At 41.6% G+C, this 24,379-nt stretch overlaps 11 protein-coding genes across 12 annotated transcripts; all 11 read right to left on the reverse strand.

Annotated features, from left to right (window-relative positions):
• Positions 1-681: 681 nt before the first annotated feature.
• On the reverse strand, positions 682-2,250 carry LSM04_001292 (Cyclin PHO80-like; the record flags this gene model as incomplete). The annotated part of the gene is made up of 1 exon (XM_067338121.1): positions 682-2,250. One exon carries the CDS (start codon positions 2,248-2,250, stop codon positions 682-684), a length of 1,569 nt encoding a protein of 522 aa, XP_067190632.1.
• Positions 2,251-2,905: 655 nt separating this feature from the next.
• On the reverse strand, positions 2,906-5,614 carry LSM04_003522 (PUL domain; the record flags this gene model as incomplete). Its single annotated transcript, XM_067338122.1, has 1 exon — positions 2,906-5,614. One exon carries the CDS (start codon positions 5,612-5,614, stop codon positions 2,906-2,908), a length of 2,709 nt encoding a protein of 902 aa, XP_067190724.1.
• A 414-nt stretch (positions 5,615-6,028) lies between these two features.
• LSM04_001804 (uncharacterized protein) lies at positions 6,029-7,294 on the reverse strand (the record flags this gene model as incomplete). The annotated part of the gene is made up of 1 exon (XM_067338123.1): positions 6,029-7,294. The coding sequence occupies one exon, from the start codon at positions 7,292-7,294 to the stop codon at positions 6,029-6,031; it is 1,266 nt and encodes a 421-aa protein (XP_067190652.1).
• A 536-nt stretch (positions 7,295-7,830) lies between these two features.
• Positions 7,831-9,645, reverse strand: LSM04_009726 (uncharacterized protein; the record flags this gene model as incomplete). The annotated part of the gene is made up of 1 exon (XM_067338124.1): positions 7,831-9,645. One exon carries the CDS (start codon positions 9,643-9,645, stop codon positions 7,831-7,833), a length of 1,815 nt encoding a protein of 604 aa, XP_067190921.1.
• Positions 9,646-10,045: 400 nt separating this feature from the next.
• LSM04_004614 (uncharacterized protein) lies at positions 10,046-10,411 on the reverse strand (the record flags this gene model as incomplete). The annotated part of the gene is made up of 1 exon (XM_067338126.1): positions 10,046-10,411. One exon carries the CDS (start codon positions 10,409-10,411, stop codon positions 10,046-10,048), a length of 366 nt encoding a protein of 121 aa, XP_067190759.1.
• A 370-nt stretch (positions 10,412-10,781) lies between these two features.
• Positions 10,782-12,284, reverse strand: LSM04_007892 (uncharacterized protein; the record flags this gene model as incomplete). 2 transcript variants are annotated; one of them, XM_067338127.1, is made up of 2 exons in its annotated part: positions 10,856-10,899; positions 10,952-12,284. In XM_067338127.1, 2 exons carry the CDS (start codon positions 12,282-12,284, stop codon positions 10,856-10,858), a joined length of 1,377 nt encoding a protein of 458 aa, XP_067190854.1. The 2 variants fall into 2 exon arrangements, with proteins under 2 accessions (XP_067190855.1, XP_067190854.1); XM_067338128.1 differs by having other exon boundaries at positions 10,782-12,284.
• Positions 12,285-12,858: 574 nt separating this feature from the next.
• Positions 12,859-14,289, reverse strand: LSM04_000043 (uncharacterized protein; the record flags this gene model as incomplete). Its single annotated transcript, XM_067338129.1, has 1 exon — positions 12,859-14,289. One exon carries the CDS (start codon positions 14,287-14,289, stop codon positions 12,859-12,861), a length of 1,431 nt encoding a protein of 476 aa, XP_067190598.1.
• Positions 14,290-14,691: 402 nt separating this feature from the next.
• On the reverse strand, positions 14,692-15,438 carry LSM04_005271 (uncharacterized protein; the record flags this gene model as incomplete). Its single annotated transcript, XM_067338130.1, has 1 exon — positions 14,692-15,438. The coding sequence occupies one exon, from the start codon at positions 15,436-15,438 to the stop codon at positions 14,692-14,694; it is 747 nt and encodes a 248-aa protein (XP_067190788.1).
• Positions 15,439-15,696: 258 nt separating this feature from the next.
• On the reverse strand, positions 15,697-17,391 carry LSM04_004309 (uncharacterized protein; the record flags this gene model as incomplete). The annotated part of the gene is made up of 1 exon (XM_067338131.1): positions 15,697-17,391. One exon carries the CDS (start codon positions 17,389-17,391, stop codon positions 15,697-15,699), a length of 1,695 nt encoding a protein of 564 aa, XP_067190747.1.
• Positions 17,392-17,745: 354 nt separating this feature from the next.
• On the reverse strand, positions 17,746-20,715 carry LSM04_006551 (uncharacterized protein; the record flags this gene model as incomplete). The annotated part of the gene is made up of 1 exon (XM_067338132.1): positions 17,746-20,715. The coding sequence occupies one exon, from the start codon at positions 20,713-20,715 to the stop codon at positions 17,746-17,748; it is 2,970 nt and encodes a 989-aa protein (XP_067190818.1).
• A 471-nt stretch (positions 20,716-21,186) lies between these two features.
• On the reverse strand, positions 21,187-23,460 carry LSM04_008444 (uncharacterized protein; the record flags this gene model as incomplete). The annotated part of the gene is made up of 1 exon (XM_067338133.1): positions 21,187-23,460. The coding sequence occupies one exon, from the start codon at positions 23,458-23,460 to the stop codon at positions 21,187-21,189; it is 2,274 nt and encodes a 757-aa protein (XP_067190876.1).
• Between the last annotated feature and the right edge of the window lie 919 nt (positions 23,461-24,379).

Genomic DNA, 24,379 nt, shown 5'->3' on the forward strand with positions numbered 1-24,379 from the left:
TTTTCTCGCGATCATTGCCGAGAATCCCACGAAAAATAATAGAAAAATAACAAAAGAGATAAAAAGAGAATCATAAACAAGTAAATGATGCGAAAAGAGAAAAGAAATGAAGTAAATAAAAGGGAACAAATTACCTTTATTCGTAAATATGTTGATATTCTACGAAATGGACGACGCATAATCATAACCGAAGGAAAAAGCAAATAAATACACATACAGGTCGAGCGTACACAAGAAGGTGAAAAAAAAAACATGAAAAACAATGACGGAAACGAAATCACTAAAATAAAACAGCCGATGTTTTTCTACCCGAACTCCCCCACAAAAACATTCACCGGCAAACCGAAGAAAGTAATGGCAAAAATGAAAAAAAAATTCTATCGCCTCTTCTTCCTTTTCTGTGATCAGAAACCAATCCAGTTACCTCTTTTTTTTTTAGACAATACATTTTTTCCCCTTATTATTAATATCTGTTGTTTTATTTTGACAAAAAAGGACCAAATAAAGCACCTTTCTCTTTTGATATTTTGTAAAAAGCAAAAAAACATTCAACTTGATCTCGGTTCTTTCTTTTTTTTTTCTTCTCCCCCATACCATCTACTCCTCCTCCTCCTCCTATACGCTGATCTTCATCTCCCAGCCCTCATCCACCTTTTTTCTTCGTACTCACCTTATGGGCATTCATCTGACTAATCTTTCCTCCACTCTTTCCCTCGGCATCCGATCCCACACTCTTGCGGGTGTGTTATCGGACACGCCGCACAACACACCGCTGCTGCTTCTCGCGCTTCTCGCAGGGAGACATGAAGCCCTCCGCGGCGGGGCGGGGACTGGGAGGCCTGCAGCTGTGGAGCGGGACCAGGAGAGTGTTGTTGTGCTGCAGGCATTTCCCTTTCCCGGGCCGCAGCCAACACCGGCGACAACAGGCGCCGTGGCCGCACTCGCACTGCTCTTCGATGGACTCGGGGATTGACTGTCAATGGGTGTAATCAGGCGTGAGGTGTTCACCGGTGGTAGTGTGTCCTGTAATGTTTTTGCTCGGTTTCTGCCATTGTGGCTGCTACTACTATTGCCATTGGCGCCATTACTGTTTGTGCGGTGAATGGGCACTAGGAATCGTTTTTGTGCAGCTGCAGGATCAGAGGACGTCAACAGTGATCCAACAGTGTTGGCATTCCCACTATCCCGAGAATCACTATTACTATTAGAAACAGTAGGGGCAATAAGGTCTTCAGCGTAACTATAGAACTCATGGGCTCCAACAAAGAGATCCAACTCGAGGGCTTGAATAAATTGCATTTCGAGGACATTCATCTCCGTGTTACCAAGACCACTGATACGGGCAAAATCCTTGTTATTGAGAGTCCTTGTGTCCATCACCTTACTAGCCACACGAATAGCTGTTGCGAGAAGTTTAAATATATTTATTGGGCTAAGGAGAAGCGATGAGTGTTGTGTGAGGAGTCGATCAATATAAAGGCAGGCGATTAATAATATCGATGGAGAAACATAACCATATTCTGGCATTCGACGTACATATTCCTGTAATGAGATGTTCGGTACTTCAGTTGTTTCGAAAGCCGCAAAAAGTTCACGTGAGTTTCTCTCATTATTATTATTATTATTATTATTATTATTATTAGTATTATTAACAACATCTTCATTCGCAGCAGCGGTGCCTGTCGTATTGCAGTTTATAGAAATAATAGCACTTGGCAACTCATCTCCTACAGTACACCGCCGTATACACAATTCCTCTTGCTGCTTTTTCCATACTTCATGGGCCGCAATAGTGGTATTGAGTGCCGTACCAATCGCAGGAACGAGAAATTCATATTCCACGGAATGCTTTAACTGAAGCGACTCGGTTTCATTCAACAGTCCTCTGTGAGAGTAACGCCTTGGCTCTGCTACTGACGGTGTACACAAAAAGAGTCGCAGACGTGCAGTTTCATCATCTGTATTCGAGCTGCTTTCACTACCACTGTTACTAATAATATTATTTTTGTTATTATTATTATTATTATTATTATTATTATTATTATTGTGTTCGAGAGAAACACTCGAATAGGAGATGCCTGGGGAAGATGACTGCGATACGGCGTCAAAGAGAGTTTTACTTCCTGAGCAACGCTTGCGTAGGAGATGCAATGCAATAACACGTGCCTGACGAAAAGATTCACAGATGAGTGGCTTTGGTGAATCCATAGCACTCAATGTTATAAAGTTAACGTGATGCTCGTGCTCCATCTTGCTGAAGAACAAATAAAAAAGAAGAATACACACAAACAAACAGAAAAACAGAGAAAAAAAAAAGAAAATCAACGAATTTAAATATCCTTGGTTTTGTACTGTTGAGGGGTTTCTTTCTCACTCCCTGCAAGTCGATGTGTACTGGTTACCGAGAAGTCAATGGTACTACCTTAAAAGAAACAAAAAAGAACTAAATCCAAAAAGAAGAAAGAAGAGAGAAAAAAAAAAAACATAATGAAAGAATGCGATATATATATATATATAGAGAGAGAGAGAGAGAGAGGGAGAGAGAGAGAGAAAGAAAGAAAGAAAAGGAATAATGAATTTTCACGTTCTATTGAAAGAGTATTACCACTGATGCGACTATTTGCCACCCAATCGCTCTCTTTTTTGCTTTCTCTCTTTATACACGCAGATATATATATATATATATATATATATATATATATATATCCCATTGAACTTTCTTTTTCATTGTTGTTGTTGTTGTTGTCTCAGCAATATCACAAGCAGGTATATTTTCAACGAATCATTCCCCAATAACAAAAAAAAAGCACCAGCTCCAGCAGCGACAACGGCAACGACAGCAATAGTAAGGGTTAAGTGTAGTTTTGGGGGAATCGGGTGGTAAATGATACTATTCCGCTCAAAATTAATGAGATTCAGTCTCATTGAAAATATTTATAATATTTGCTGCTGCCTCGCGGCATTGTGGTTCTCCGCACTCCTTTAATACCCGCATTGTATGCCCCAGTGTGCTACGGCCCACTTCCACCGCAACTGCAGCAATCTTGTTCGTACTACTGTTTTGCACAAGTGTCAGCACTGTGGAAAGGAGATCTCGTGTGTATGGGGAGTCACTGGGTTCAAAGATAAGCCACTGCGCCACAAGACGCACAAGACCACCTGCGACTTCTTCCGCTCCATCGCCATCATCACTACCGAAAACTGCCGAATGACGCGAGAGAATTACCGCCGTATTTCGCATAATCGCACTAATAGAAATCTTAATATTATTTTTCGTCGTCCTTAAGAGTGGTTGTGGGGCTTTGGTAAGAGCTGTAAGCAGTAGTGTACGTTGATCGACTGTTAGACATGCTGTGGGTGAAGCCTTATCCAGTGCGGCAACGGCGTGGGCAAAGAGACGTAGCGTTACGAGAAATTCCGCGTCTGGAGCTTTACGAATATTAACAACACGTTCTTGCATAAATTCACGTGTAGTACTTTGACCATTTTCACTCCCTAAAAGTAGCAATAACCACTCAAATGGACAGGAGGCAATAGCTAGCAAATGACTGAGAAGATCTATAGCGGGAAATCGAGAAGACTCTGGAAGTTTGTAGTATAACGCAATAATAGCATCAATAAGAGCAACACTTGGTTCACTTTTTGCCGCCGTTATCACTTCTTCTACGAGTTTATGAAACTGTGCATCTCCAGTCAATTCGTTTATCTTTGCTTGTGCCCCGGTAGCATTAAAAGTAGTAAAAAACTTGAAACTATCCCAAATAGCAATATTACGCTGCTCATTCTCGAATGAACCAACAGGACCACCACCACCACCAGCAGCCGCAGCCGCCGCTCTCTGTTTCTCAAGTTCTATCTGTTCTCGTGCGTATCCAGAGAAGGCAACGGCATCTGTTGAAACACCAGCACTCTCTAAATTGCGTAGTGCCTCTGTCCAACTAGGTGTATGTGAATTGCCAGCCTGACGCATTGCCGCAGCCTCGCGTGCAAACTCAGAGAAAACGGGTTCATTATTAGAGTTTGATCCAACATCGGTTGTGGAACTGGTTAATCCTGCAGAAGCCGAGACTGGGTTACCCTCTCCGGATTGAAGATCTTGTGGATCAACGTTATTTAAAATAAAGTTTTGTATCTCTTCTTTATGGGTTTGGGAGACAACATGACTGTTGGCATCAATGAAATTCTGCGCGGCATCAAAAATGCTTTGTCCCTTATCATAAGTAAGTTTAAGCATTTTTCCATTCACATCCACATCAAAGACGTAATCGTGTGGGACACCATTATGATACACCTTTGGTTTTGCCTGCGGTGCACCAGTGTAGTTTTTCCCATCCGGCCCTGAAACAACAGTTCCCAATTTATCCCATCGCCCACAGTTCCAGGTGTATACTTCAATTAAACCCGAATCACTACGTACAATTAACCGTTCTCCTTCTACTCTTCCTTGACGTTGTTGCAACTCATCTACCCACGGTAGGGATGATGTATCCATTGTGGGAGGTAAACCGACAACCTTTACATCAAAGGTCTGCGCCGCCACAGCCTCTTCAAGTGCTTGAAGTTTCTCTACAGATGCCATATTATTTTCTTTTGTGGTCCAAATACGAAGAATACCATCAGAGCCCCCAGTAGTAATATCTCCAGTCTCTGTAACACAAACAGACCACACCACACATGGATGACTAATACTTTGTACAACAGCAGCAGCGGCATCTGTGTTGGCGAAAGTTTGCACAGTTGTGGTAATATCGACTACACCACCACACCAAACCTTTACTGTGTGATCCTCCGCGGCAGAAAAGAGCATTCTCCGTTCTGTACAGTAACAGAGTCCGTAAATAGAACTGTCATGAGCGGCAAGTACACACATCGGTGTAGTTCCCATCGCGGTGTCCCATACAATAATGGTAGCATCATTTCCAGCTGAGGCAAAACGTGTGGAACTCATTGCACAAACACACTGTACCGCATCTTTATGGGACTTGTAGATGGAAAGAGTTTCACCACTTTTCATATCCCAACGGTGTACTGTAGTATCACCGGATACACTCACGACATTTGTAGTTTCCGGCAATACTGTAATACCCCGCACTGCTGTTTTATGTCCGGTGTAGTGCCGATGTACACGACCAGTAGAACCGTCAAACACAATACAGACACCACCCCAATCGCCTGTAACAATAACTTCACCATTGCTTGAACTATCTGTATTATTATTATTATTATTATTATTATTCTTGTTTTTATTATTGCAAGTAATGGCCCCACAACATACACCTTGTGTGTGGTGGCTGAGTACGGCTTCAAGTTTGCCAGTATCTGCATCCCATAATGCGATGTGTCCATCATTTCCGCCTGTAACAACTGCTGTTCTTCCGTCTAGTAATGGAGCGGCGGGGTACAATAATGCGAAGTTAACGAATGCAGTGTGACCAACGAGTGTACAGCCGGCGGGAACATCATCGCCGTGTAGAATTGCACTCCGCACCGTTGCTGTGTGATCACGCGAGGCGGTGGCGATACGGCCAACGTTAGATGAGACATGACGGACATCACTTGCGTGTACCTGACCGTCAGCGCGGAGTACAAAACAAGACGGTGCTGTTTCTGTCATTGTGAATTACACACAAACAAACCAATAGGGATTGAAAGAGAGAGAGAGTGTGTGTATTTATATATATTTATATAAATATGGTCAAGTGTATGTGGGGAATGGAGAATGCGGTTTATGATAGATTGCGTATGGCGTATTGCCAGTCGCTTTTCTTGGTAGTGAAGAAGAAAGAGATAAATAGTGAGATATATAGATAGAGAGAGGGATCAGAAGGAAAAGGAAATACAATTCAACACAAAGTGTATGGCTATGCATACAAAAAGTAGTAGTAAATACATAAGCGAAAAAAAAAAACAAATCACAACAAAAACAAGAACAACCATAATTAATAATAATAATAATAATAATAATAATAATAATAATAATAATAATAATAATAATAATAATCATCATCATCATAAAAAAGAATACCATTTAAACCATGGGATGCACCATCTGCAGTATTTGCAAACCGTACCGAGTGGCGTGATAAGATGTCCACCTGCATGATCCAGAGACATCTAACCACGTCACATCTTCCATCTTATCATTATCTTCACTATTCCACACACTTGTGGCAAATAACATGATGTACTGCAGTTCATCCTGCAGTGTCCATCCACACGGGGGCTTTGTATGTAATGCCCACTGCATAAGAGCCAATCGCAATACCCACACAGTCTCATGTCCCTTATCGTAATGTCGTCGCAACTCCTGTGCTGTGGTATTCATAAGTAAACGCCAAATATGAAAAGGTAGGAATGATATCCAGTCTTGCAATTCAGCATTAACAGGAAGAGGAGGATATGTAGCGGAGGCTTCTTGCAAAAGATAGATAAGATATGACACGGCAGAGGTGTCAGCGTTGTGAGTCTCAAAGAAGCGTAAAACAATACTTGTTTCTTCTAGAAACAGCGATCGCATTTCCTCACTCTCTACACCGTTTGCCGCGTTCTTTTCTTTTTCTATTTTAAGAATACGCGTAAAAACATTCCTGCGATAATTCCATGCATTATAGTTCATAAGGTGCTTGTCAGCTGCTTCCTGCAGCACTAGACGATCATGCCAAAGGAAAGCCTTTAAACGCATTCCATCTATTTTAAATAGTTCTTGTACAATCCACCAGCGATGTACCCAAACCTCCTGCATCTTGTAATGTAAACTCAATAACAGTGAAGTGAATAGTAATTCCTGTAATAACGCAAGAACAAGAAAACTACGATCTCGTTGACATTTATCCATATCATTCTTGTTATTATCGTTATGGAGGAATGCACTCAATGATCGACGTCGTTGATTCCACAGCGTAGAATGAGCCGGTAGCAACAATAACGCCAAAAACACCATCTCCGTTGAGAGATGTGGCACTAAAAGCCCGAGAAGTATTGGACCCACTTTCTCTTTATTAGTTAACAGTTGAGTCGACTCTTCCTTTTCTTTTTCTTCTTTTCGCTTCTGTAATTCAAAAAGATGTTTTGTGAGGGTTTCTGAGAGAATGTCTTTGCTCAGACCCACAATTAATTCAACGTATGATAATGACTGCTGCTGTATGACATCTGCCATTCCCCATTCATGCGGCATGTTGTTTAGCGCAATTGTGGGCAAAAGTGCCAAGGAACAAGTAACATGTTCCCCAGCGTAGAGATGCCAGGCTGCTCTTTCAAGCACTGTTCGAAGTCTTTCAGCAATCTCCACCAGCATTAATGATATCCACAAAAAAAAAAAAATATATATATATATATATATATATATATATATATATATATATATATATATATATATGTACAAATATACACAAATAGAGAAAGCAACACACACACACAATTCCCTGTCCCTCCCCTCCTCCCACCTTTATAATACGAAAAGAAAACAAAAGGGAAAAAAAAGAGAACAAAGAAATATTCATGTAGCATTTCCAAGATATGTGTAGATACACACATTTATATACATTGAAACAACAACGACAAAACACACACATACACACACACACACACGTGTGCGGATTTCCTCCCACTACCATATCAATAAACAACGAACGTAAAAATCAAGAAAAAAAAAAGAAAAGGAATAAGAAGGGAGTAAAATAGAAAGGAATATCTTTACCACTATGAAATAACTTTCGACAAATCAAATAAAGAATAAAATAAAAACAGTAGAACAAGTAAACAAAATAAAAGAAAAAAGAAAACGAAACACTAGATTTTTTTCCCCTTCTACTACTACTATTACTTAAACTATTAGCAATTTTTCTCTCGGATATAGTCCGGGGCGCTGCTACTGCAACGTTCACCCATATGTGGGTATAATTCACGTGTATTTATATCAGGTTGAAGAAAGAGTGAGAGGTTCCCTGTGAGTTGACAGAGTGCATTATCCGGATCGTATCTCTTACACACATCTGGTCGTCCCGCATGCATCGCATCCTTGTCAAACAATTTCATGGAGTAAATATCCCACAATGTCTGTTCCCCACACTGCAACTCAGCCCCAATAGCATCAAGCAATCCAGCAGCTTTCCATACATTACATATCAATACGCAACATACCATTGATTTGGATACTACTTCCACTACACCTTCTGTCTGAGTTGGTCCACTTCCCCTTGTTGTGGTGTATAACCACTCATCCTGTTCTGGGATTTGATAAATATCTGTAAAACTTAAATTTTTACCATCCTGTACAGTTGTGAAGAGGGACTCCACAACAGAGAGCGACTCTGGCCATCGCCCCACGCGGTGTGTAAAGGCCTGTCTCACAATATTTTGTCGATTAACACCCATGATGCGATCAATCAACACCAGCAGCGTCTCTACCGCCTCAGGTGTTAGACATGTAGTGTTGAAGTAAGGCGGTAAACAAGGAAGATTATCACGTACAGTGTCGAACCAACTGAAAAGAAAACTGGCATATCCATAATCAACACCTTCATATTCTCGTAAGAAACGCTTAGCAGCAGTGGTGTTAAACTTTGAATGATACTTTGGTGCTAATGGCATCCATAATACATTATGCCCGGCCTGTTCAACTAGTCTAATCCACTTATCCCATTCATTACACTGTACACCATTTATTGGCCAATGTGCACTTGCCGTTGTACTTTCGCAGATTAAAAGTTCACCTTTTGCCTCATCACGCATTGCCACTGCGGCGTGTCCAACCGTTGATCCCTCTGCCCATCCAATCATAGTATCCATACCATCTGGTCGTAACAATAAGAACAAATCACCACTAGAAATTAGTTCGGTGTCTAATTTACGTGCAACGACAGAACCACCTGCTCGACGACGCACCGATGGGGACATACGTGAAGAAGATTGTACGTAATTCCGCATAAACTCCACATTCGCAGCCATAGTGTCTGCGGAAATAGATGGGGTAAAAACCCCTTTCAATAGTGTTAGTGTCTTTAGTATCGGTTCCAGCATATCCAAGTATGTTCCTTGGAAAAGATGGATTCGAATACCCTTTGTACGTAGATACCATTCTTCAGCTTTATTTCTTGCCGTCAGCGAAACATCCATGGTATAACGGTGTGGCTTCGGGAGTGCTATCTCGTGCAGTAAATAATCACCACCACCTTCAAAAAGAAAAAGATCTACACAAAGTAAACTCTTTACTTGAATGGGATTAACAGTAAGCTCCAACTTCTCAGGTGATATATGACTTGCCGTAACAGAGAATTTCTCGAAGCATTTGGTTGAGAAATTAACCGTCACACCATCGGGAATGACGTTACCCATAAAACTGGGAAGAAATGCAAAATAAGAGTATTTCCTGCCACTGAAAGAAGTATTTCTCGTTACATTATGTTGTAACCATGTGTCCTCCAGCCGTGTGATGAATTTGTGGACTAGTCTTGAAATAGACTCATTTTCAAAACGTGTAACGCAGGTATTCTGTGAGGCACACATCCACTCTTGTAGACGTTTTTGTACAGAGTTATATTCTGCATGGCTGGCATAAAGAGATCCATGTACTTCAGTGCATGTGAGCAGCAGAAGCGAAAAGAGTATCCATTGCAGCAAATTGATTGAAACTGGTAAATTTACCATGATTGAATACCAAAAAAAAAAAAAAAAAAAAAAAAATGATGAAATCACTGTTTGCGTATTGTTTCTTTTTTTTGTGTGTATTGCAAATATCTGTAAGAATAAGAGGCCACATTGTATAGTGTATATGAGCGTGACATCAACCAGGTAGAAGAATACCCCCACACACAAAAGACAGAAAACGAGAAACAATACCAAAGAAAAGCATACACGCAAATGTACACCCATATGCAACAACAACAACAACAAAAAAAAAACGGGCTTCTCGCACTTTTTATTCGTTTCCCCACTCCATCACTCTTCTTCTACTTCGTAGTTTAAAGAATAAAAACAACGGGATAAAAAAAAAGGGAAAAAAAAGGGTGTACAAATTTCCTTATTTTTTATGAAGCAATGAAATAATTTATCGCTTTGTTAGCAAATCTCTCGCTTCGTTCAACTTTGCCGCTACAAATGGACTCCCATCCACATCACTATGGAGTTGTTTTATCAATCTATAGTAATGCTCCTTCACCTCCTGTTCGGATGGACGCATGAGCGTGGCCCCAGCGACCCGCTCGGAGAAACCCAAGAGCAACAGTGCCTCCCGCTCAGACATGACACTTTCAAAACTCGACTCATAACGCCGATATGTTTGATGGGCGTTGAAGGCTGCAGCTGCGGCTGTTCCACCTTGACGCATCGCCACTCGCTGGGCCACGCGGGGGGCCAATCGTGCGGCGTAATAAACCCCCGAGAGGAGAAGTATCGCTGTTAGAGGGGCTGCCATTGATATATCTCGTTTACCCGTTAATATTGGGGGGTACGTCTAGTAAATGAAATAACAAGGAAGAGATGGTAATCGTAAGAAAAAGAAAAAAGGAAATTGTAGAAATAGTAGAAGAAATATAAGAATAAGAGGAGAAAAAAAAAACATTACAAGGGGTTACATTGCAGAGCACACAAAAGAAAGAAAGAAGGAAAAATGTACATACACACACAATGGTACAAATTATATTTAGTAATCCTCTTACTTTAATACAAGTATTCGCTAAAATCTGGAAGTGAGGTTGATAGAAAGGAAAAAAAAAACAAAAACAAATAAATAAAGGAGCGTGAAAATAAACTGTACACACAACACATGATCGCTTTAACCAGTATCATCTTAGACAGCGTCCTTCTTTGTTGCTTCCGATTTTTATTTGTCGATCTTCTTCCATTGAAGTTCCACCGTTTATAATACCAGAGCCATCACCACGATTCTCATCATCACTATGGCTACTATCACTACTATTAGTAACAACGTAGCATTCGGATGTCGATGATGCACCTGGAGCTGACTTTCCTCTCCCTTCCAGTCGTGTTGAAACTGTGTTCTCGTCACGTGATGATGTTATTAGGGTTTTTTTCTGCCCTGTAGGAAATCGTTGCCGCTGTTTTTGTCGACGTTCTTCTGAAAGTTTCTTTTCATAGAGTCGTCCATCACGGAAAGCATTCCGCATTTGTTCCTCTACTTCAGCCATAAGACTCTCCATAATGTGTCGCCGCTCGTGCACTACCTGATCATGCACCTGTTCCAGTTGTTTACAGTGTTCCTTCGCCATCGACTCCGTACGTTGTTGCTCCTCCTCCAAGAGTTTCCTCAATCGCTCCGCTTGCTGCTCAGCGTTGTGGCACTTTTCCTTCATGCTCTCCCACATTTTCTGCGATACTTGATGATTAGACTCCACCGTCCTTGGGAGTTCATGACTATCATTTTGCACTTCAGGCAGCACCGCATTATCAATCTGCACACCGGCGCGATGGAGTTCCGTCTCTGTGATCCACACAACACCGGCATCAAAGGCAATACAGATCGGCTCCATAAACATTTCCAACAATAATTGCATACGCTGCACAGTTTCCTGCAGTTGTAGTTCCTCCACAGCTCGCCCCAGACCGACTGGGCCACGACGTGGAGATGCCACTACTACCCGAACTCCCTCATATCCATATCCATTCCCAAACTCTTCATTTCTCTTTCTAGAAGTCATTTTTTCTGTGGCATCCCGTAGTTGAACCACCAATTCCTCCCGTTCTCCACGCAGTACGTTGAGTTCTGACTCTAATGCATCCACACGCTCCACTAGACGATTTCGCTCCTCACGCATTCCCGCGAGTTCCGTTGCTAGCGTCCGCCCATGATCTACTTCCGCTTCACGCAGCAATCCAATTTGTGCAAGGGCGCTATCTAGTCGATCAATCTGTGCCTGTGCAATAATGGGATCAAAGCGAGCCAACTCCGTCTCTGAGACTATGGGACGGGATGCGATACTCTGCAACATTATCTCCGCCCGTTGTAGCTGTCCGCTCAGGAATGTGATGTGTGAGAGCAGTCGCTGGCGGTCACTATAGTCTGCTGCGGAGATAAATGGATGCTGCAATCCTGTTGATTTGGTTGTCATCGTACCATCACGTATTAGTGTGGGTACGGTGTGACCGTTTACATGTGGTATGACACTACTATTAGTAGTAATTGTTGTTGTTGTTGTTGAAGCAGGATGTTTGGGTGGGAGTGTTGGAGGAAAAGCACTACTAGGGGCTGCACGTCGCCATGATTCATTCAATGAAGATGTGTGCGACGCTGTCTCCATCTCTTTTCCATCGTCTATATTCTGCTTCATTTCTATGTATTTCTATGTGGGTTTCTTTTGCGACAATATATATATATATATATATATATATTTCTTGTTGTATGCTTCGAATATATAAATATATTTATATATGTATATTAATATATAAATAGGTGGTGAACAGGTCTGCAAATTCCTGCTCCCCCTCAACTTTGATACACTGCGTGTGTATGAGTGTAAGTGTCCGTGTAACTGTATCTATGTAAGTGTATATGTATATTTATGTGTTTTCTCCACTACACTCAGCGGCTTCGGCCAACAGCTGAAAAAATAGAAAAATAATAAGGAGAACAAGAACAACATAAAAACAATAACAAATAACAGTAACAACAACAACAACCAACAAAGAAAGAAAATAAATACTACTTCCTGAGAGTGCCTCTTGCAATAATTAAGGGTACTGGTGAATCTTTAAATGCGTTCGTTTAACAGTAGGTGACAAAAATTACGTTTCTTTTTTGTTTTGTTCTCACCCACACAACTAAAAAACAAACAAATAAGCAATATATATATATATATATATATATATATATCACATATACGTCGACACACATGATTTGTAACCTTAGCAACAGCAGCCACAGGTAGATAACTTCTTATGCAAGGCATGACCTATTTCTATGTTGCGGGTTCCCACCACCCTTGATTCAATCACCTCCAGCAGACATTCACTGGCATTTTCTACACCTGCAAAGCCTGGGAAGTAGTTTACATCAACTAATACTGGAACTGCAGAGGACAATATCGCCGTAGGGGCTCCAGTAGTTTCATCAAAAAGAGTTTCTTTATGTAATATTGATTCTATTACATTGGTTCCCGTAGATGCGGTTTGCAACATCTCTGGTGCTGCAACTGCGGCGGCATCCAAGAGAAAACTATTACGTCGACATAAATGATGGGGAAGTAAAAGCAGGTCAAATCCAAATAAACTGAGATGAAGTTCCTCTGCTATTTGAGAAGAGATTTGACTACAAGCTGTGTGCATCCTCCCACCTTCTGCAAGAAAACTTTTCCAGTATTTCTCTTGCTCTTTCCACCCTTCCTCATCTGGATATTTCTTCTGGGAATCAACAAAAACTGGTTCTCCACCACCTTCCAGAATTTTCCGCAGCAATGGAGTCGTAGAAACCGCCTTAACAAATACAGTTGTGCCGATACAATAAACTTTAATCACAACATGAATAGAAGATATTAAAAAACCCTGCAAGACAAACGTATCAAACTCTTTCGGTAATAAACTTTGTACCTCTTCTGGTACGGAGGTCTCCGGGTTACTACTGCCTTTCCACACAACCATATGATGTGTGTGGGGCGGTCCTGTACTTAAGTCTGTTTTCATAATTCGCCACATGCTGCTAGAATGTGGAAGCTCCGACTCAACCGCATCCCCCAGCACAAATGAGGAAATACCAAGTGGTGTCATTGCATTATTATTATTATTATTATTATTATTATTATTATTATTATTATTATTATTATTGCCACGTGTCCAAAGCCAGGAACGGAGTGTAAGACACAACGGTCGTCGCAAACGTCCATCAAACAGTTTACACACAAAAGAACGCTGTAACACCAGTCGAGTAGACTCTATTGGATCAATAAGAATAACAGGCCGGAGTCCGTTTTGAAGACGTAGACGTGAAGTCACGACACACCACTCTTGCAGTGCTGCGGCTGCCTTTGGTGGTAAAGTACTAATCTTGTGAAGTACCACATCTACATCCTCGTCCACACCTGTTTCTGTAGAGAGTTTATTGTTGCTGTCGTTATAGCACAACTTTACAATGGAGAAGGACATTACACCACCACCACTATTATTATTATTATTATTATTATTATTATTATTATTATTATTATTTTCTAAAGTGGTGTTCCCTTCTTCTACTCTACGTATCATTTCAATATACTGTCGTAGTTTATCAAAAGACTGACGGTGTTTCTTCTCCGAACCACATAACGCAATGACCACATGGTTTCCTCCTGGCGAAGCAGACATTTCTCACAGCCTCCTTTTTTCTATTACTTCACAGTGCATTAAAGGAGGGGAACAAAAACTAGAGCGCAGTGTAGAGCAATAAAAACGCGAAAAATAAATACATACAAGGGATAATAGTAAAACATATTAACGAGCAATATAATAGTGTCACAGCAAACCGAGGTACTTCTCAGACCAGATTTCTTCTCTCTACCTCAACCTCACCTTTTTACTCTCCCTTCTCCCCCGGGAGCACAAGAAAAACGAATAAATTATTTCCTTCATCTTTTTTTTTGCCTTTTCGTCCCTTCTTCCTTTCCCCACTCATTTTTTTCCCCCGTTGTTATTCTTATCGGAGAGATATAGATAGATAGATAGAGAAACATAGATAGAAGCGAATAATGAGGCATATAATTTATCGTGTCACATCTCGCCAGACAAAACAATTGTGGGTAGCAACTGCGGCATCCCGCTTCGTTTTGCGTGGAATACTGCCTTTGTCAATTCCATCAACTGACGCTTTGCTGCTTCCCGAGATTCCGCATCACGGTACACCATTCGACCTATAAGAGCGGCATCAGATGGCATCTTATTATCTTCCACACCACGTTCCATTACGTCAATGCGGAGAGTTGATGCTACCTTTAGTGTTCTTGGTGCTACTGTTGCTGAATTAGGTGTGTAATTCCAGTACTGCATGTAAATACCAGGAAAATGTTGACATCGAGACAATCCAACCTCTGTGAGAGCCCTCAGTTCATCCGGTGGTACAATCAGCGGCCCCTGACGCTCACCCAATGCAGAGAAGAAACCACTACCATTACTCCCCATCACATCACCACCAATAAGATACTGTCCAACAAGGGCATCATGAATTACAGTTCCCTTGTAGCCTGCAGGTTGTGGTCTCTGATCGATAAGACGCGTGGAACTACCCACACAGAGGCTGTAAATGTTTGCGGCTAATGTGGGTGCTAAATCTGCAAAGAGTTCAAAAAGAAAGCGATGAGCCGGTTCTTTATGATCTTCACTAGTCGCTGTGTTTGCCACTACTACATGTTTCGGACATAACATGTCAAGAAAGATGATGGGATTTGATGGATGCGTGAGAGAAATACCACGATGTGGTACATCAAGGGGTTCTCGCGGGAGAGAAGGTTTCCCGTGCATCTTACCCCTACCTTCCCCCCCCTCCCAAAATAAGAATACCAAAACCCCCACAAAATAAAAAAAAAAAAATAAGAAAAAGAAAAAAGAAAGAAATAAGGAAAAAATACAAACAAATGTTCGTATGCAACATACACTTAAACTTCTTAGAAAAAAAACAACAACAACCAAAAAGTGACTATTATTATTGGTTCTTTTTCGTTCTTTTTTTCCTTTCTCTTGACTCATTGCAAGATGTATAGTTCAAACTGTCTATCTCTTTTACATTGAAGACATTGCAGATAGCAACTCCTCCCGATTCACGTGTGTTACGTCATAGCACTCCACTTGACACAACTGGTACCACTCTTCAAAAGCGCAAATTACATCAGATAATTCTCTTTTGCCTTGAACCTTTTCAAAGATACGAACAATATCAAATGGATCCGTTAACTCAGCTGTTACTTTTTCTTCCTTTTGATCCTTCGCTTCTTCTTCTTTTCCTTCTAGTCCCTTCTCAAATATGGTGAAGACTCTTGGGGTGTACAAGGAACTCCCACGCCTCAGAGCCAAGTCACATAGAAAAACTCGCATTTCCGTTGGTAGTGCTTCAAAGAGTGGTCTAGTCACCGTATAGCGAGCGGCAGTATACGGATCCGCCAGCAGCTCACGGAGGTCATTCATTGCAGAGACAAGTATTCCTCTCGGACTCGTTATTTCTTGCCCATTCACATCATTTCCATGTATTTTATCATCTCGTGGTTGCTCTGGTGCTTGTTCCTGTTGCTGTGGTTCTGGTATACGAAAGTAGTCCTTGGCCCATTCCACTCTCTGTGTAGGGTAATTAAATGCAAAATATCGTATCTGTGCAAGAAGATGAGCGGGCAATTCCCTCACACGCTGCAGAACTGCCTGCAATTCCGTACATTCTTTGCGTCGCCCCAATGCTGGTGCCACGCGACCGTATAATTCCCGCAATAACACCCCCAGCTCCCGCTCTCGCGATGATGGATGAACACCAACACGACTACAGACGAGACTCTCATACTCCCCACGGGCTTCTATGAGTTGTGAAACGTACATTTGCAGCATAGGCCCACGTGTGGCGACCAATTCCTCAAGCATTTCTGGGTTCGCACGCAGACCACGCAGTAGTGCATCTACAGCACGAATAGAGCGTACCACATCGGTAGGATATTTTTTCCCTGTACGTGATGCAAACGATGGGGAAACAGCAACCATTGTTGCACGAATGCACGGGAGAATAGAAGCTCCTAGATCAACCGCTAATTGAGCCGCCACACGTCCAACGTATTGGTAACTCTCTAAATATGATTCCATGTATGTGTTTAGGGTTTCTACTAGATGTAGGAGTCCTTCATTGTTACCAGTATAGAGGGGTATCCCATCACGGTCATGTGTGGGTAAGTAGAAAAGATCTTGATTAATATTACCTTTCTCTAAAGATTTGAGAACAGGCATTGCAGCCATTTTTTCAGCCGCAATTGCAGCTTCTTCTTCCTGCTGCATTTTTTCATTATGTTGATTGGATGCCAGTAGTTTCCGAGCCAATGTTACTGGGAAATCGTCATAGTTAACATGGACTACTAACTTTGGACAACGTTGTAGTAACACCAGTAAGCGTCTACCTGATACAGCGAAGATCTCGTTATTTATACCACGCAGATCAACAGATCGAAGATTTGGGTGCTCTTCTGCTGCAATCATTAATGCTTTCACCGCCAGTGGACCGGCACCGCAATCTCGAAGATTGATAACACGTACCCAGCGCATTATTTCTACTGTACGTAGGAGTGCAGCTGATCCCGCATCTCCCAAGTAGTTACTACTAAGGTCTAGGTTTATGGGGCATTCCTCTGATGAGTCGAGAGTTCTGCATAACTCCAGGAAGTGCGAGTTCGACAGACAGCCCTCTTGCTCACATGCCAAACAGTAGAGCTTCGTTAACCCACGCATACGCTGGAGAAATGAAGAAGAGGATTCAAATAACCCCCAAAAATGGAAAGAGAGAGGGAGAAAAAAAACAAAAAAAGGTTCTTTCATTCTCTCAGCTACAATTCCTACAATAGTAATCCTCACTTATTCTTAGATTCGTGTGATTTTTTGTTTTTCGTATCGGATATATTTTGTATTTTTTTTTTTTCGTCATTCTTGTCCCTTCCACATTTGTTTGGACGGCATCCCTCTTTTCAGAGGATTTGTATAGATAATACGTGAAGGTCAAGGTTCAAAAACAAGAAAACAACAACAACAATAACAAGGGAATAAAAACAACTCACTTCACTTCACTTTTCCCTTACTCTCACCATGTCAACGTCTTGGTCGCCACTCTTCAACCTTTGAGCGATGCTCTAACGCCCCCATTACACGTTGGTCGAGTGCATGGATAACACTCAGTACCTCAGCAGTGAAGCCGCTCCCTATATGAATTTCTGGTGAACTATTGGAATCTAGTGCGTCTCGAAGCAGCGAACGTTGGAGAGCCTCTTCAACACTCTGGAGGGTTTCTTTGCTCTGATTTGTAGGCTGCGGTGTGGGATACACATTACTGCTTTTTCCGACATTACCCTCTTGTGTGCGTCCAGTGGAATAGGACAATGCACGTGCCGGTGGTTTTTGATTTACATAAGCACTCTCAGTACCAACTTGAGATGTCCGCTGGGCCACAGCAGCAGCAGCAGTATTAGTACCAATACTAATAGCAGTACTACCACTAACAGGAGGCCTAATGTTTGACCGCGGCAATCCATATTCAGGTGAGACACTTTCACGCCCAGGTACACGCGGTGGAAGATGTAATAACCGGTGGGGCTCACTAGGGGTGAAACGATGATTTTGTAATGCAGTTTTTTTAAATGCATTCAGTCCATTTGACAACCCACGCCACAACGGGTCCTTCACGCTATACAATGACTCTTGTCCTGATGGAACAGTAACAAACGATAGTAAATTGTCTATAAAGCTTCGCAAAGAACGGCTCTGTTTAGCCAATTCAACCAAGGAATTACAAGACTCTTCTTTCTGAGACAAAACAGGAAGCTGGAGATCCTGTTCATTCACAAATATAATGTTATCGATATCACTCCCTCTTTCTTTACCAACTCTTTCATCTTCTAGGTATTCTACACCATCTCTACCCCTTTCAATCGATGGTAATTGAATGAAACCACCTCGTACCAAACAGTATGTTTCCAATGGTAAACGAATACGACCACCACGCCGTCGTTCTGCGGGTATAATAATATCACTATAATTCCTACATTTACTCCTGTTACCAGAAGACATAGTACGACCGAGTGCAAGGAGACGGTGGGCGGCTAACACAGCCACAACAACCTTTCGGAATCGCATCACAGCACGTGGTCGTGTTGAATCCCCACAAACATTCAAAGGACCAAACATTTGTTCATATGCGAGTATATAACGTGTGAGGGCTGTACGCTGTTGTACCATCTCACGCAAATCCACCATGGTACCAGAGAGCACACGGACTGTAAGAACAAGCGCCTCGAAAAGTGATAATTTCCCAATACCTTCTATGCGTGAATTATTTAGAGATTGTATCTCACGTCGCAAGATATCATTATTGTTTTTCAGTTCCTCTACACGCTGTTTTTCCTCCTGTAAGGACTTGGCCTGCTCCATCGCAAGTGGTTCTAGCTCAGTTTCCACGTACCGTAACACTTCACGATACTTTACAGTGAGCGCTTCATGTTCAAGCTGCAAGTCAGTCATTGTGGTACCATGCATACAACCACTACTGTTAATAATACTAGTATTACCAACTCCAGCAGTATTAGTAGTATTAGTAGTAGTACTTGTTGATGTAGTAGTAGCATTACTACTATCAATAACAGTAGTAGGGATATTCGTAGCCAAAGCACCAGATACCCTTGCAGCTCTTTTGTAACGTTCACATTCATGTCTAATCTGCTCAAGTTGTCGTTGTTGCCCATCTATCTCACGTTGATGTTTATCAGTTATGGAATCTATCTCCTCTTCCTTCCGTGATACATACGCCTCATGCATTCGACGACCTTCTTCAAGAGCGCTACGTAGTCGCTTCGTATCATGTACAATGTCTGATATTTTTTGCTCAATCACACACCAATCATCCACACAATGGAGAAGAAGAGTAAGTCTACGCCGTGTATCTGCTGACTCTGCAACTTCCTTTAGACGAGCCTGTCGGATGTTTTCCAGCGTCTCTGTAGTTTGTGCCCACTGTGCTTCACTCCTCAAGAGTTTCTCTCGCACACCATCACTGTCATTCCCTAATCGTCTTAACTCATCCTTAAGTGCCCTAATATGAGTCTCAAGTACACTTCGCTCCTGCTGCATATTGTACCGTTCCTCACGTTCTCTTTGAATCTGACGGCACAAATGCCGTAATGCCTGGTGAATGGGAGTGAAAAGACGAATATCAGACTTTAACAGTATATTTTCTCGATCTATCATTCCCAAGTCAGATGTATTAAGTCCATCATCCGTTGTACCACCAATATTGTTAACAACACTTGTAGGGGAAGTAACAGAAACACCATCATAAGTTTTGTCTGATAACAGTAATGATTCATGCTGCTGCTGCTGTTGTTCTTGTTGTTGTTCTAATGTCGCTATTGAATCGTAATCTGCCAAAATTTCTAGCTTGCGCCCAATACGTTGAGCCTCTTCACGCAAATTACGTACCGTTTCTTCAAAAACTCGCCGCTGTCGCTCTTCAGCCTCTGCGACAGCACCCACCTGTTCTTCTAGTCCAGCTAACTGAGTCACCATGGCGCTCATCAGTACATCTTGTGCTGCCCTCTCCCTCTTTTCATTATCAACTGCCTCACGCAATGACTGATTGACGGCATCTTTTGAACGTGCCATTTCCTCAAGTACAGCCATACTTTCCCAAACCTCATTCAACTTAGCCTCAAGTTCGTCTCTTTCTGCTGTTACAGTACATAACTGAAGTGAAAGTCCACTATGATCTTTCTTTTGTTGATCAAGATGATCCTTTGCGCGTTGCAGGCGTTCCTTTGCATCTTCCATCTCTGCAGTAAGAACCTGTCTCGCGCTTCTCTCTGCTAACAGCTGACGCGTTAACTCCTCCAATTGATCTTTAAGTTGTGATTGTCGTACTTTTAGTCGCATATTATCATCTGAAAGTTGGGCAATCTTTTCACGCTGTTGTTCTTCTTCTATCATTCTGGCATCGTTACCTGATGAGTGCTGCAGACTCTGCTCCTGCTTCCCACTGAGTACGCTGTCCGTCAAAGAGGTCAATTCCGTCATTTAGGTGTTTTTACGTGAACGGCACTCACCGACACAGTAGAGGGGGGGGCACGAGTCACACAAACACACAAACAGTCACCTTTCTTTCTTTAATATATATATATATATATATATATATATATATATCTTATCTTTGTATAAGAAAACACTCTATAATATACCACTTTATCAATTTGTTTCCCCCAGTTCCTTCCTTCTTCCCACTCCTCTGTGGTCTCACTCAATCCAAGTGAATGGTGGTATTAGAATTACAAACCAAGAAAAAAACAACAAATAAAGAGGGGAAAATACACAAATACATAAATAAATAAAGAGAACGAAATCCCGTATAAAATAACAGAATATCACACTAGAAACGAAAAACAATAATAACAAAGATAAATAAAACAACAACAACAAGAAAAGAAAAAACAAGTTCATATGTTTTTTTTTCTGGATTCTGTTGGTTTTACGTTATATCGGTTTCACTCATTATTGCGATCCTTTGCATGTCTCTCCTTCACAAAGAATAAGTTTGTCACCCTTCATTTTGTTTGCCTTTCGCTGATCTGCAAGAGCTTCTAATTCATTTAACAACTTGTGGATTTTGCCTAAGGTTGTGTTGGCTGCATAGAGTGAGTCAACTCCGAGGCGATGCATGAACGCCTCGCGTACAATACGCTGCGAGTGCACAATTTCTTCTGTCATTTGTTGCTGCTTCTCCATTAGTTGAGATACACGCAAGACAAGCAGTCCCTCTCGCTTCTGCAAGTCAATATGACGTGTTCGCATCTTTTCGTGAGTATTCTTCACACCTTGTGCTAGCTCGACAGTTTTGCTATCTATAGCATCATGTGGATATCCGCAGATCCACCGATTGAAAGACTCCGAAGTCATTTCAAGCAGTTCTTCAAGACGACGATGTTGGGCAATACTCTCTGCCTTCTCTTTCTTATTATCATCAGTAGTAGAAGCCGGACCACCCATGTCACCGAACGTCAGAGTATACTTCTCTCCCCGTGCGAAGAGAGCGGCGAGTATAAGACTGGAGATCTTTATAATAATTGGTTTTGATCGTCGACACGGTTCTGAATGAGTGATTATCTCGGGAAAGATAAGAATGTCATTTACGCCGACACAAACACCTGCATCTGTGACATCATAGGGCAATCGAAATGAAATGGGATCAGGAATTGCTGCACTGCGTCCAACAACAGGCAGTCGCTGATATCCATCTGTACCAACTTCACGATATACCCATCCTGCGGCTTTGCGAGACCACATGGGCCACACACATAGATATACGGCGTCATCATAGCGAATCAAAGTTGCATTACCACAAGTCTGCACTCCAACAAGATGTGTAACAGAGGGTACAACAGGAGTGGGTAACAAATACTCTGGTGGTAGTGCAGCGTCAAGGGCGATAGAAATATCCATCTGCTGCTGCATATGATTACGACAAAGAAGGTCTGGTTCTCTGAACCAACTACCACGTAATACACCACTGCTGTAGAGCACAAATACAACATATCGCCCAACATCTTCATCTACTATAGCGGACCCAATAGCTAATGAGTGTTCTTCATACCCCGCATGTGTGGTCCCACCACGTATCAAGTAATGTACACATGGAGATGGACCAATATCGCGGGGGGTTTCGTGTTCTTTGCTCAAAATAGTTTCAACGCGACCATCGTACTCTTTTCCTAGTGACGCTGGCAATCCATCTGGACTGAGCTTCATTGAAAAGGCATCGCCACTGCGGGTCAATAACAACAACATCGCAGGGAGACTGCGAGTTGCGGGAATAACAGATATTGCAATTACTGAAAGTTCACCGTTTGCTAATGGGACTCGCAGCAGCGCAGTGGATGCGGTCTCTGTAACAGGAACAACAGCGGATGGACGTGCGGAAAAAGGGTGAACATTATCGGGAACACCAGCAAGAGTAGCAGAGGAAGAGGAAGAGGAAGAAGAAGAAGAAGAAGAGGATGATGATGATGATAAAGAACCTTTTTTCGCTTCGCATTGGGTAATCATTTTAGTAGGAGACCTCTGTTTAATTCCTTCTAATGCCATTCCAGGGGACAAATTACGTTTACGGCCTCGAGGATCCTCCAGTTCAGCTGTAAGAGTAGGATCATTTCCAGTTAAAACATAATCCTTAAAATCAGAGATAATATCTGTGAGGTGAACTTCTTGGATATCTTCAAATAGAACACCTAATCGTGCAGTATCGGTGCGAATTACAAGAAGTGTTCCTGATGTCAATAACAACATTAAATGTACGTTACTCGTCGGATGCCAGGCTACACTGATAACGCACTCCTTTGTCCTGAACTGACTCACACGAGCACTCAGCACATCAATTAAGTAGTGCATCATCTGTCCATTGCTGATAGCAGCAATAAATTTACCGTCAAATGAAGTGTGGAAACTATGTCGCACACTTTTTAATCCATTTTGTTCAGGTTCATCTTTTGTTCTTGTTGTTGTTGTTGCTAGTGCCGCTGCTGCTGGTGGTGGTGTTGTTGTTGACAGTATTGTTGTTGTGGATGATGATGCACTATCTTCTTTGGCTTCATTATTCATCGGAAACTCAAGTTCGCTGTGAGGCAAAAATCGCACTCGCCGCGCCAATGGATAGGGCGTAACGCGGTCCTCCATCAATACACCCGTCACAAGAAATAAATTATCGGTTTCATCGCGAGTAGCAGTAATAAACGTGTCGTTCCCCAAATGTCCTACACAATTCGACCGCATCTCTTTTTTCAGTTCTAAAAAAATATCTCGAATCTTAAGTATAATTGCTTCTTTCTTTCTTTTAAAATATGTGTCTCTGTAAGTGTGTATGTATATATGCCAATGTGTGAACACACAACTTATTGTTTTTTTTCCCCTCCTCCTTCCTTTCCTTCTTCTTTGATTGACCTTTCCTTTGCTTCCTGCTGTTTTCAAAATAGATAAAAAAAATCAAGAGTAAACCACGAAAAAAAAAAGAAAAGAAAAGAAATGGGATAAGTCATGTTCTGTAATATGTTTTTTGTTTACTGTGAGGGCATAAACCTTCTTCTCCATATGTAGAAGCCGAAGGTCAACAAACCCTTTACAGTTGCTGATTGACAAAAAAAAGAAGAGTACAGACACACAAACGAAAGCAACATAAAAAAAAAAAAACACACACACACAATCTCGCATCCACAAAAGTACACCAACAAACAGTGCGTTTTTTTTTTTTTTTATTTGCTTTCTTGTTTCTTTTTTTTCTATATAGTTCTTCTTTTTGGAATACATTCTCATCGAGGGAGGTTCGATTTAGTTGGTGATGACACACATACATATACATACAGAGATATATATGGGACATCTTTAACAGTCGGTATATATATATATATTTTTTTTCATTAATCCCCCCACCAACACTTTGTTTGCTACTTCTCCTCTCCCCTTTTCTAATTACATGTAAGCATATATACATACGGACATACATACTATATATGCAAGATTGGATTTGTTCCTTTCTTCAGCCTGTTTAGCTTTTTTTTGCTCGTGTTATATACTCACTTCTCTTAATCTCCATACATTGATATATTTCGTCTCCGTGAAACACCATCTCCAAGATGAATATTAACAGATCCAAAGAGACAGATAGTCAAAAAACGACAAAACAGAGAAAAAAACC

This window comes from Trypanosoma melophagium (genome assembly GCF_022059095.1).
Source record: "Trypanosoma melophagium isolate St. Kilda chromosome Unknown ctg26segment0, whole genome shotgun sequence".
Classification (NCBI taxonomy): domain Eukaryota; phylum Euglenozoa; class Kinetoplastea; order Trypanosomatida; family Trypanosomatidae; genus Trypanosoma; species Trypanosoma melophagium.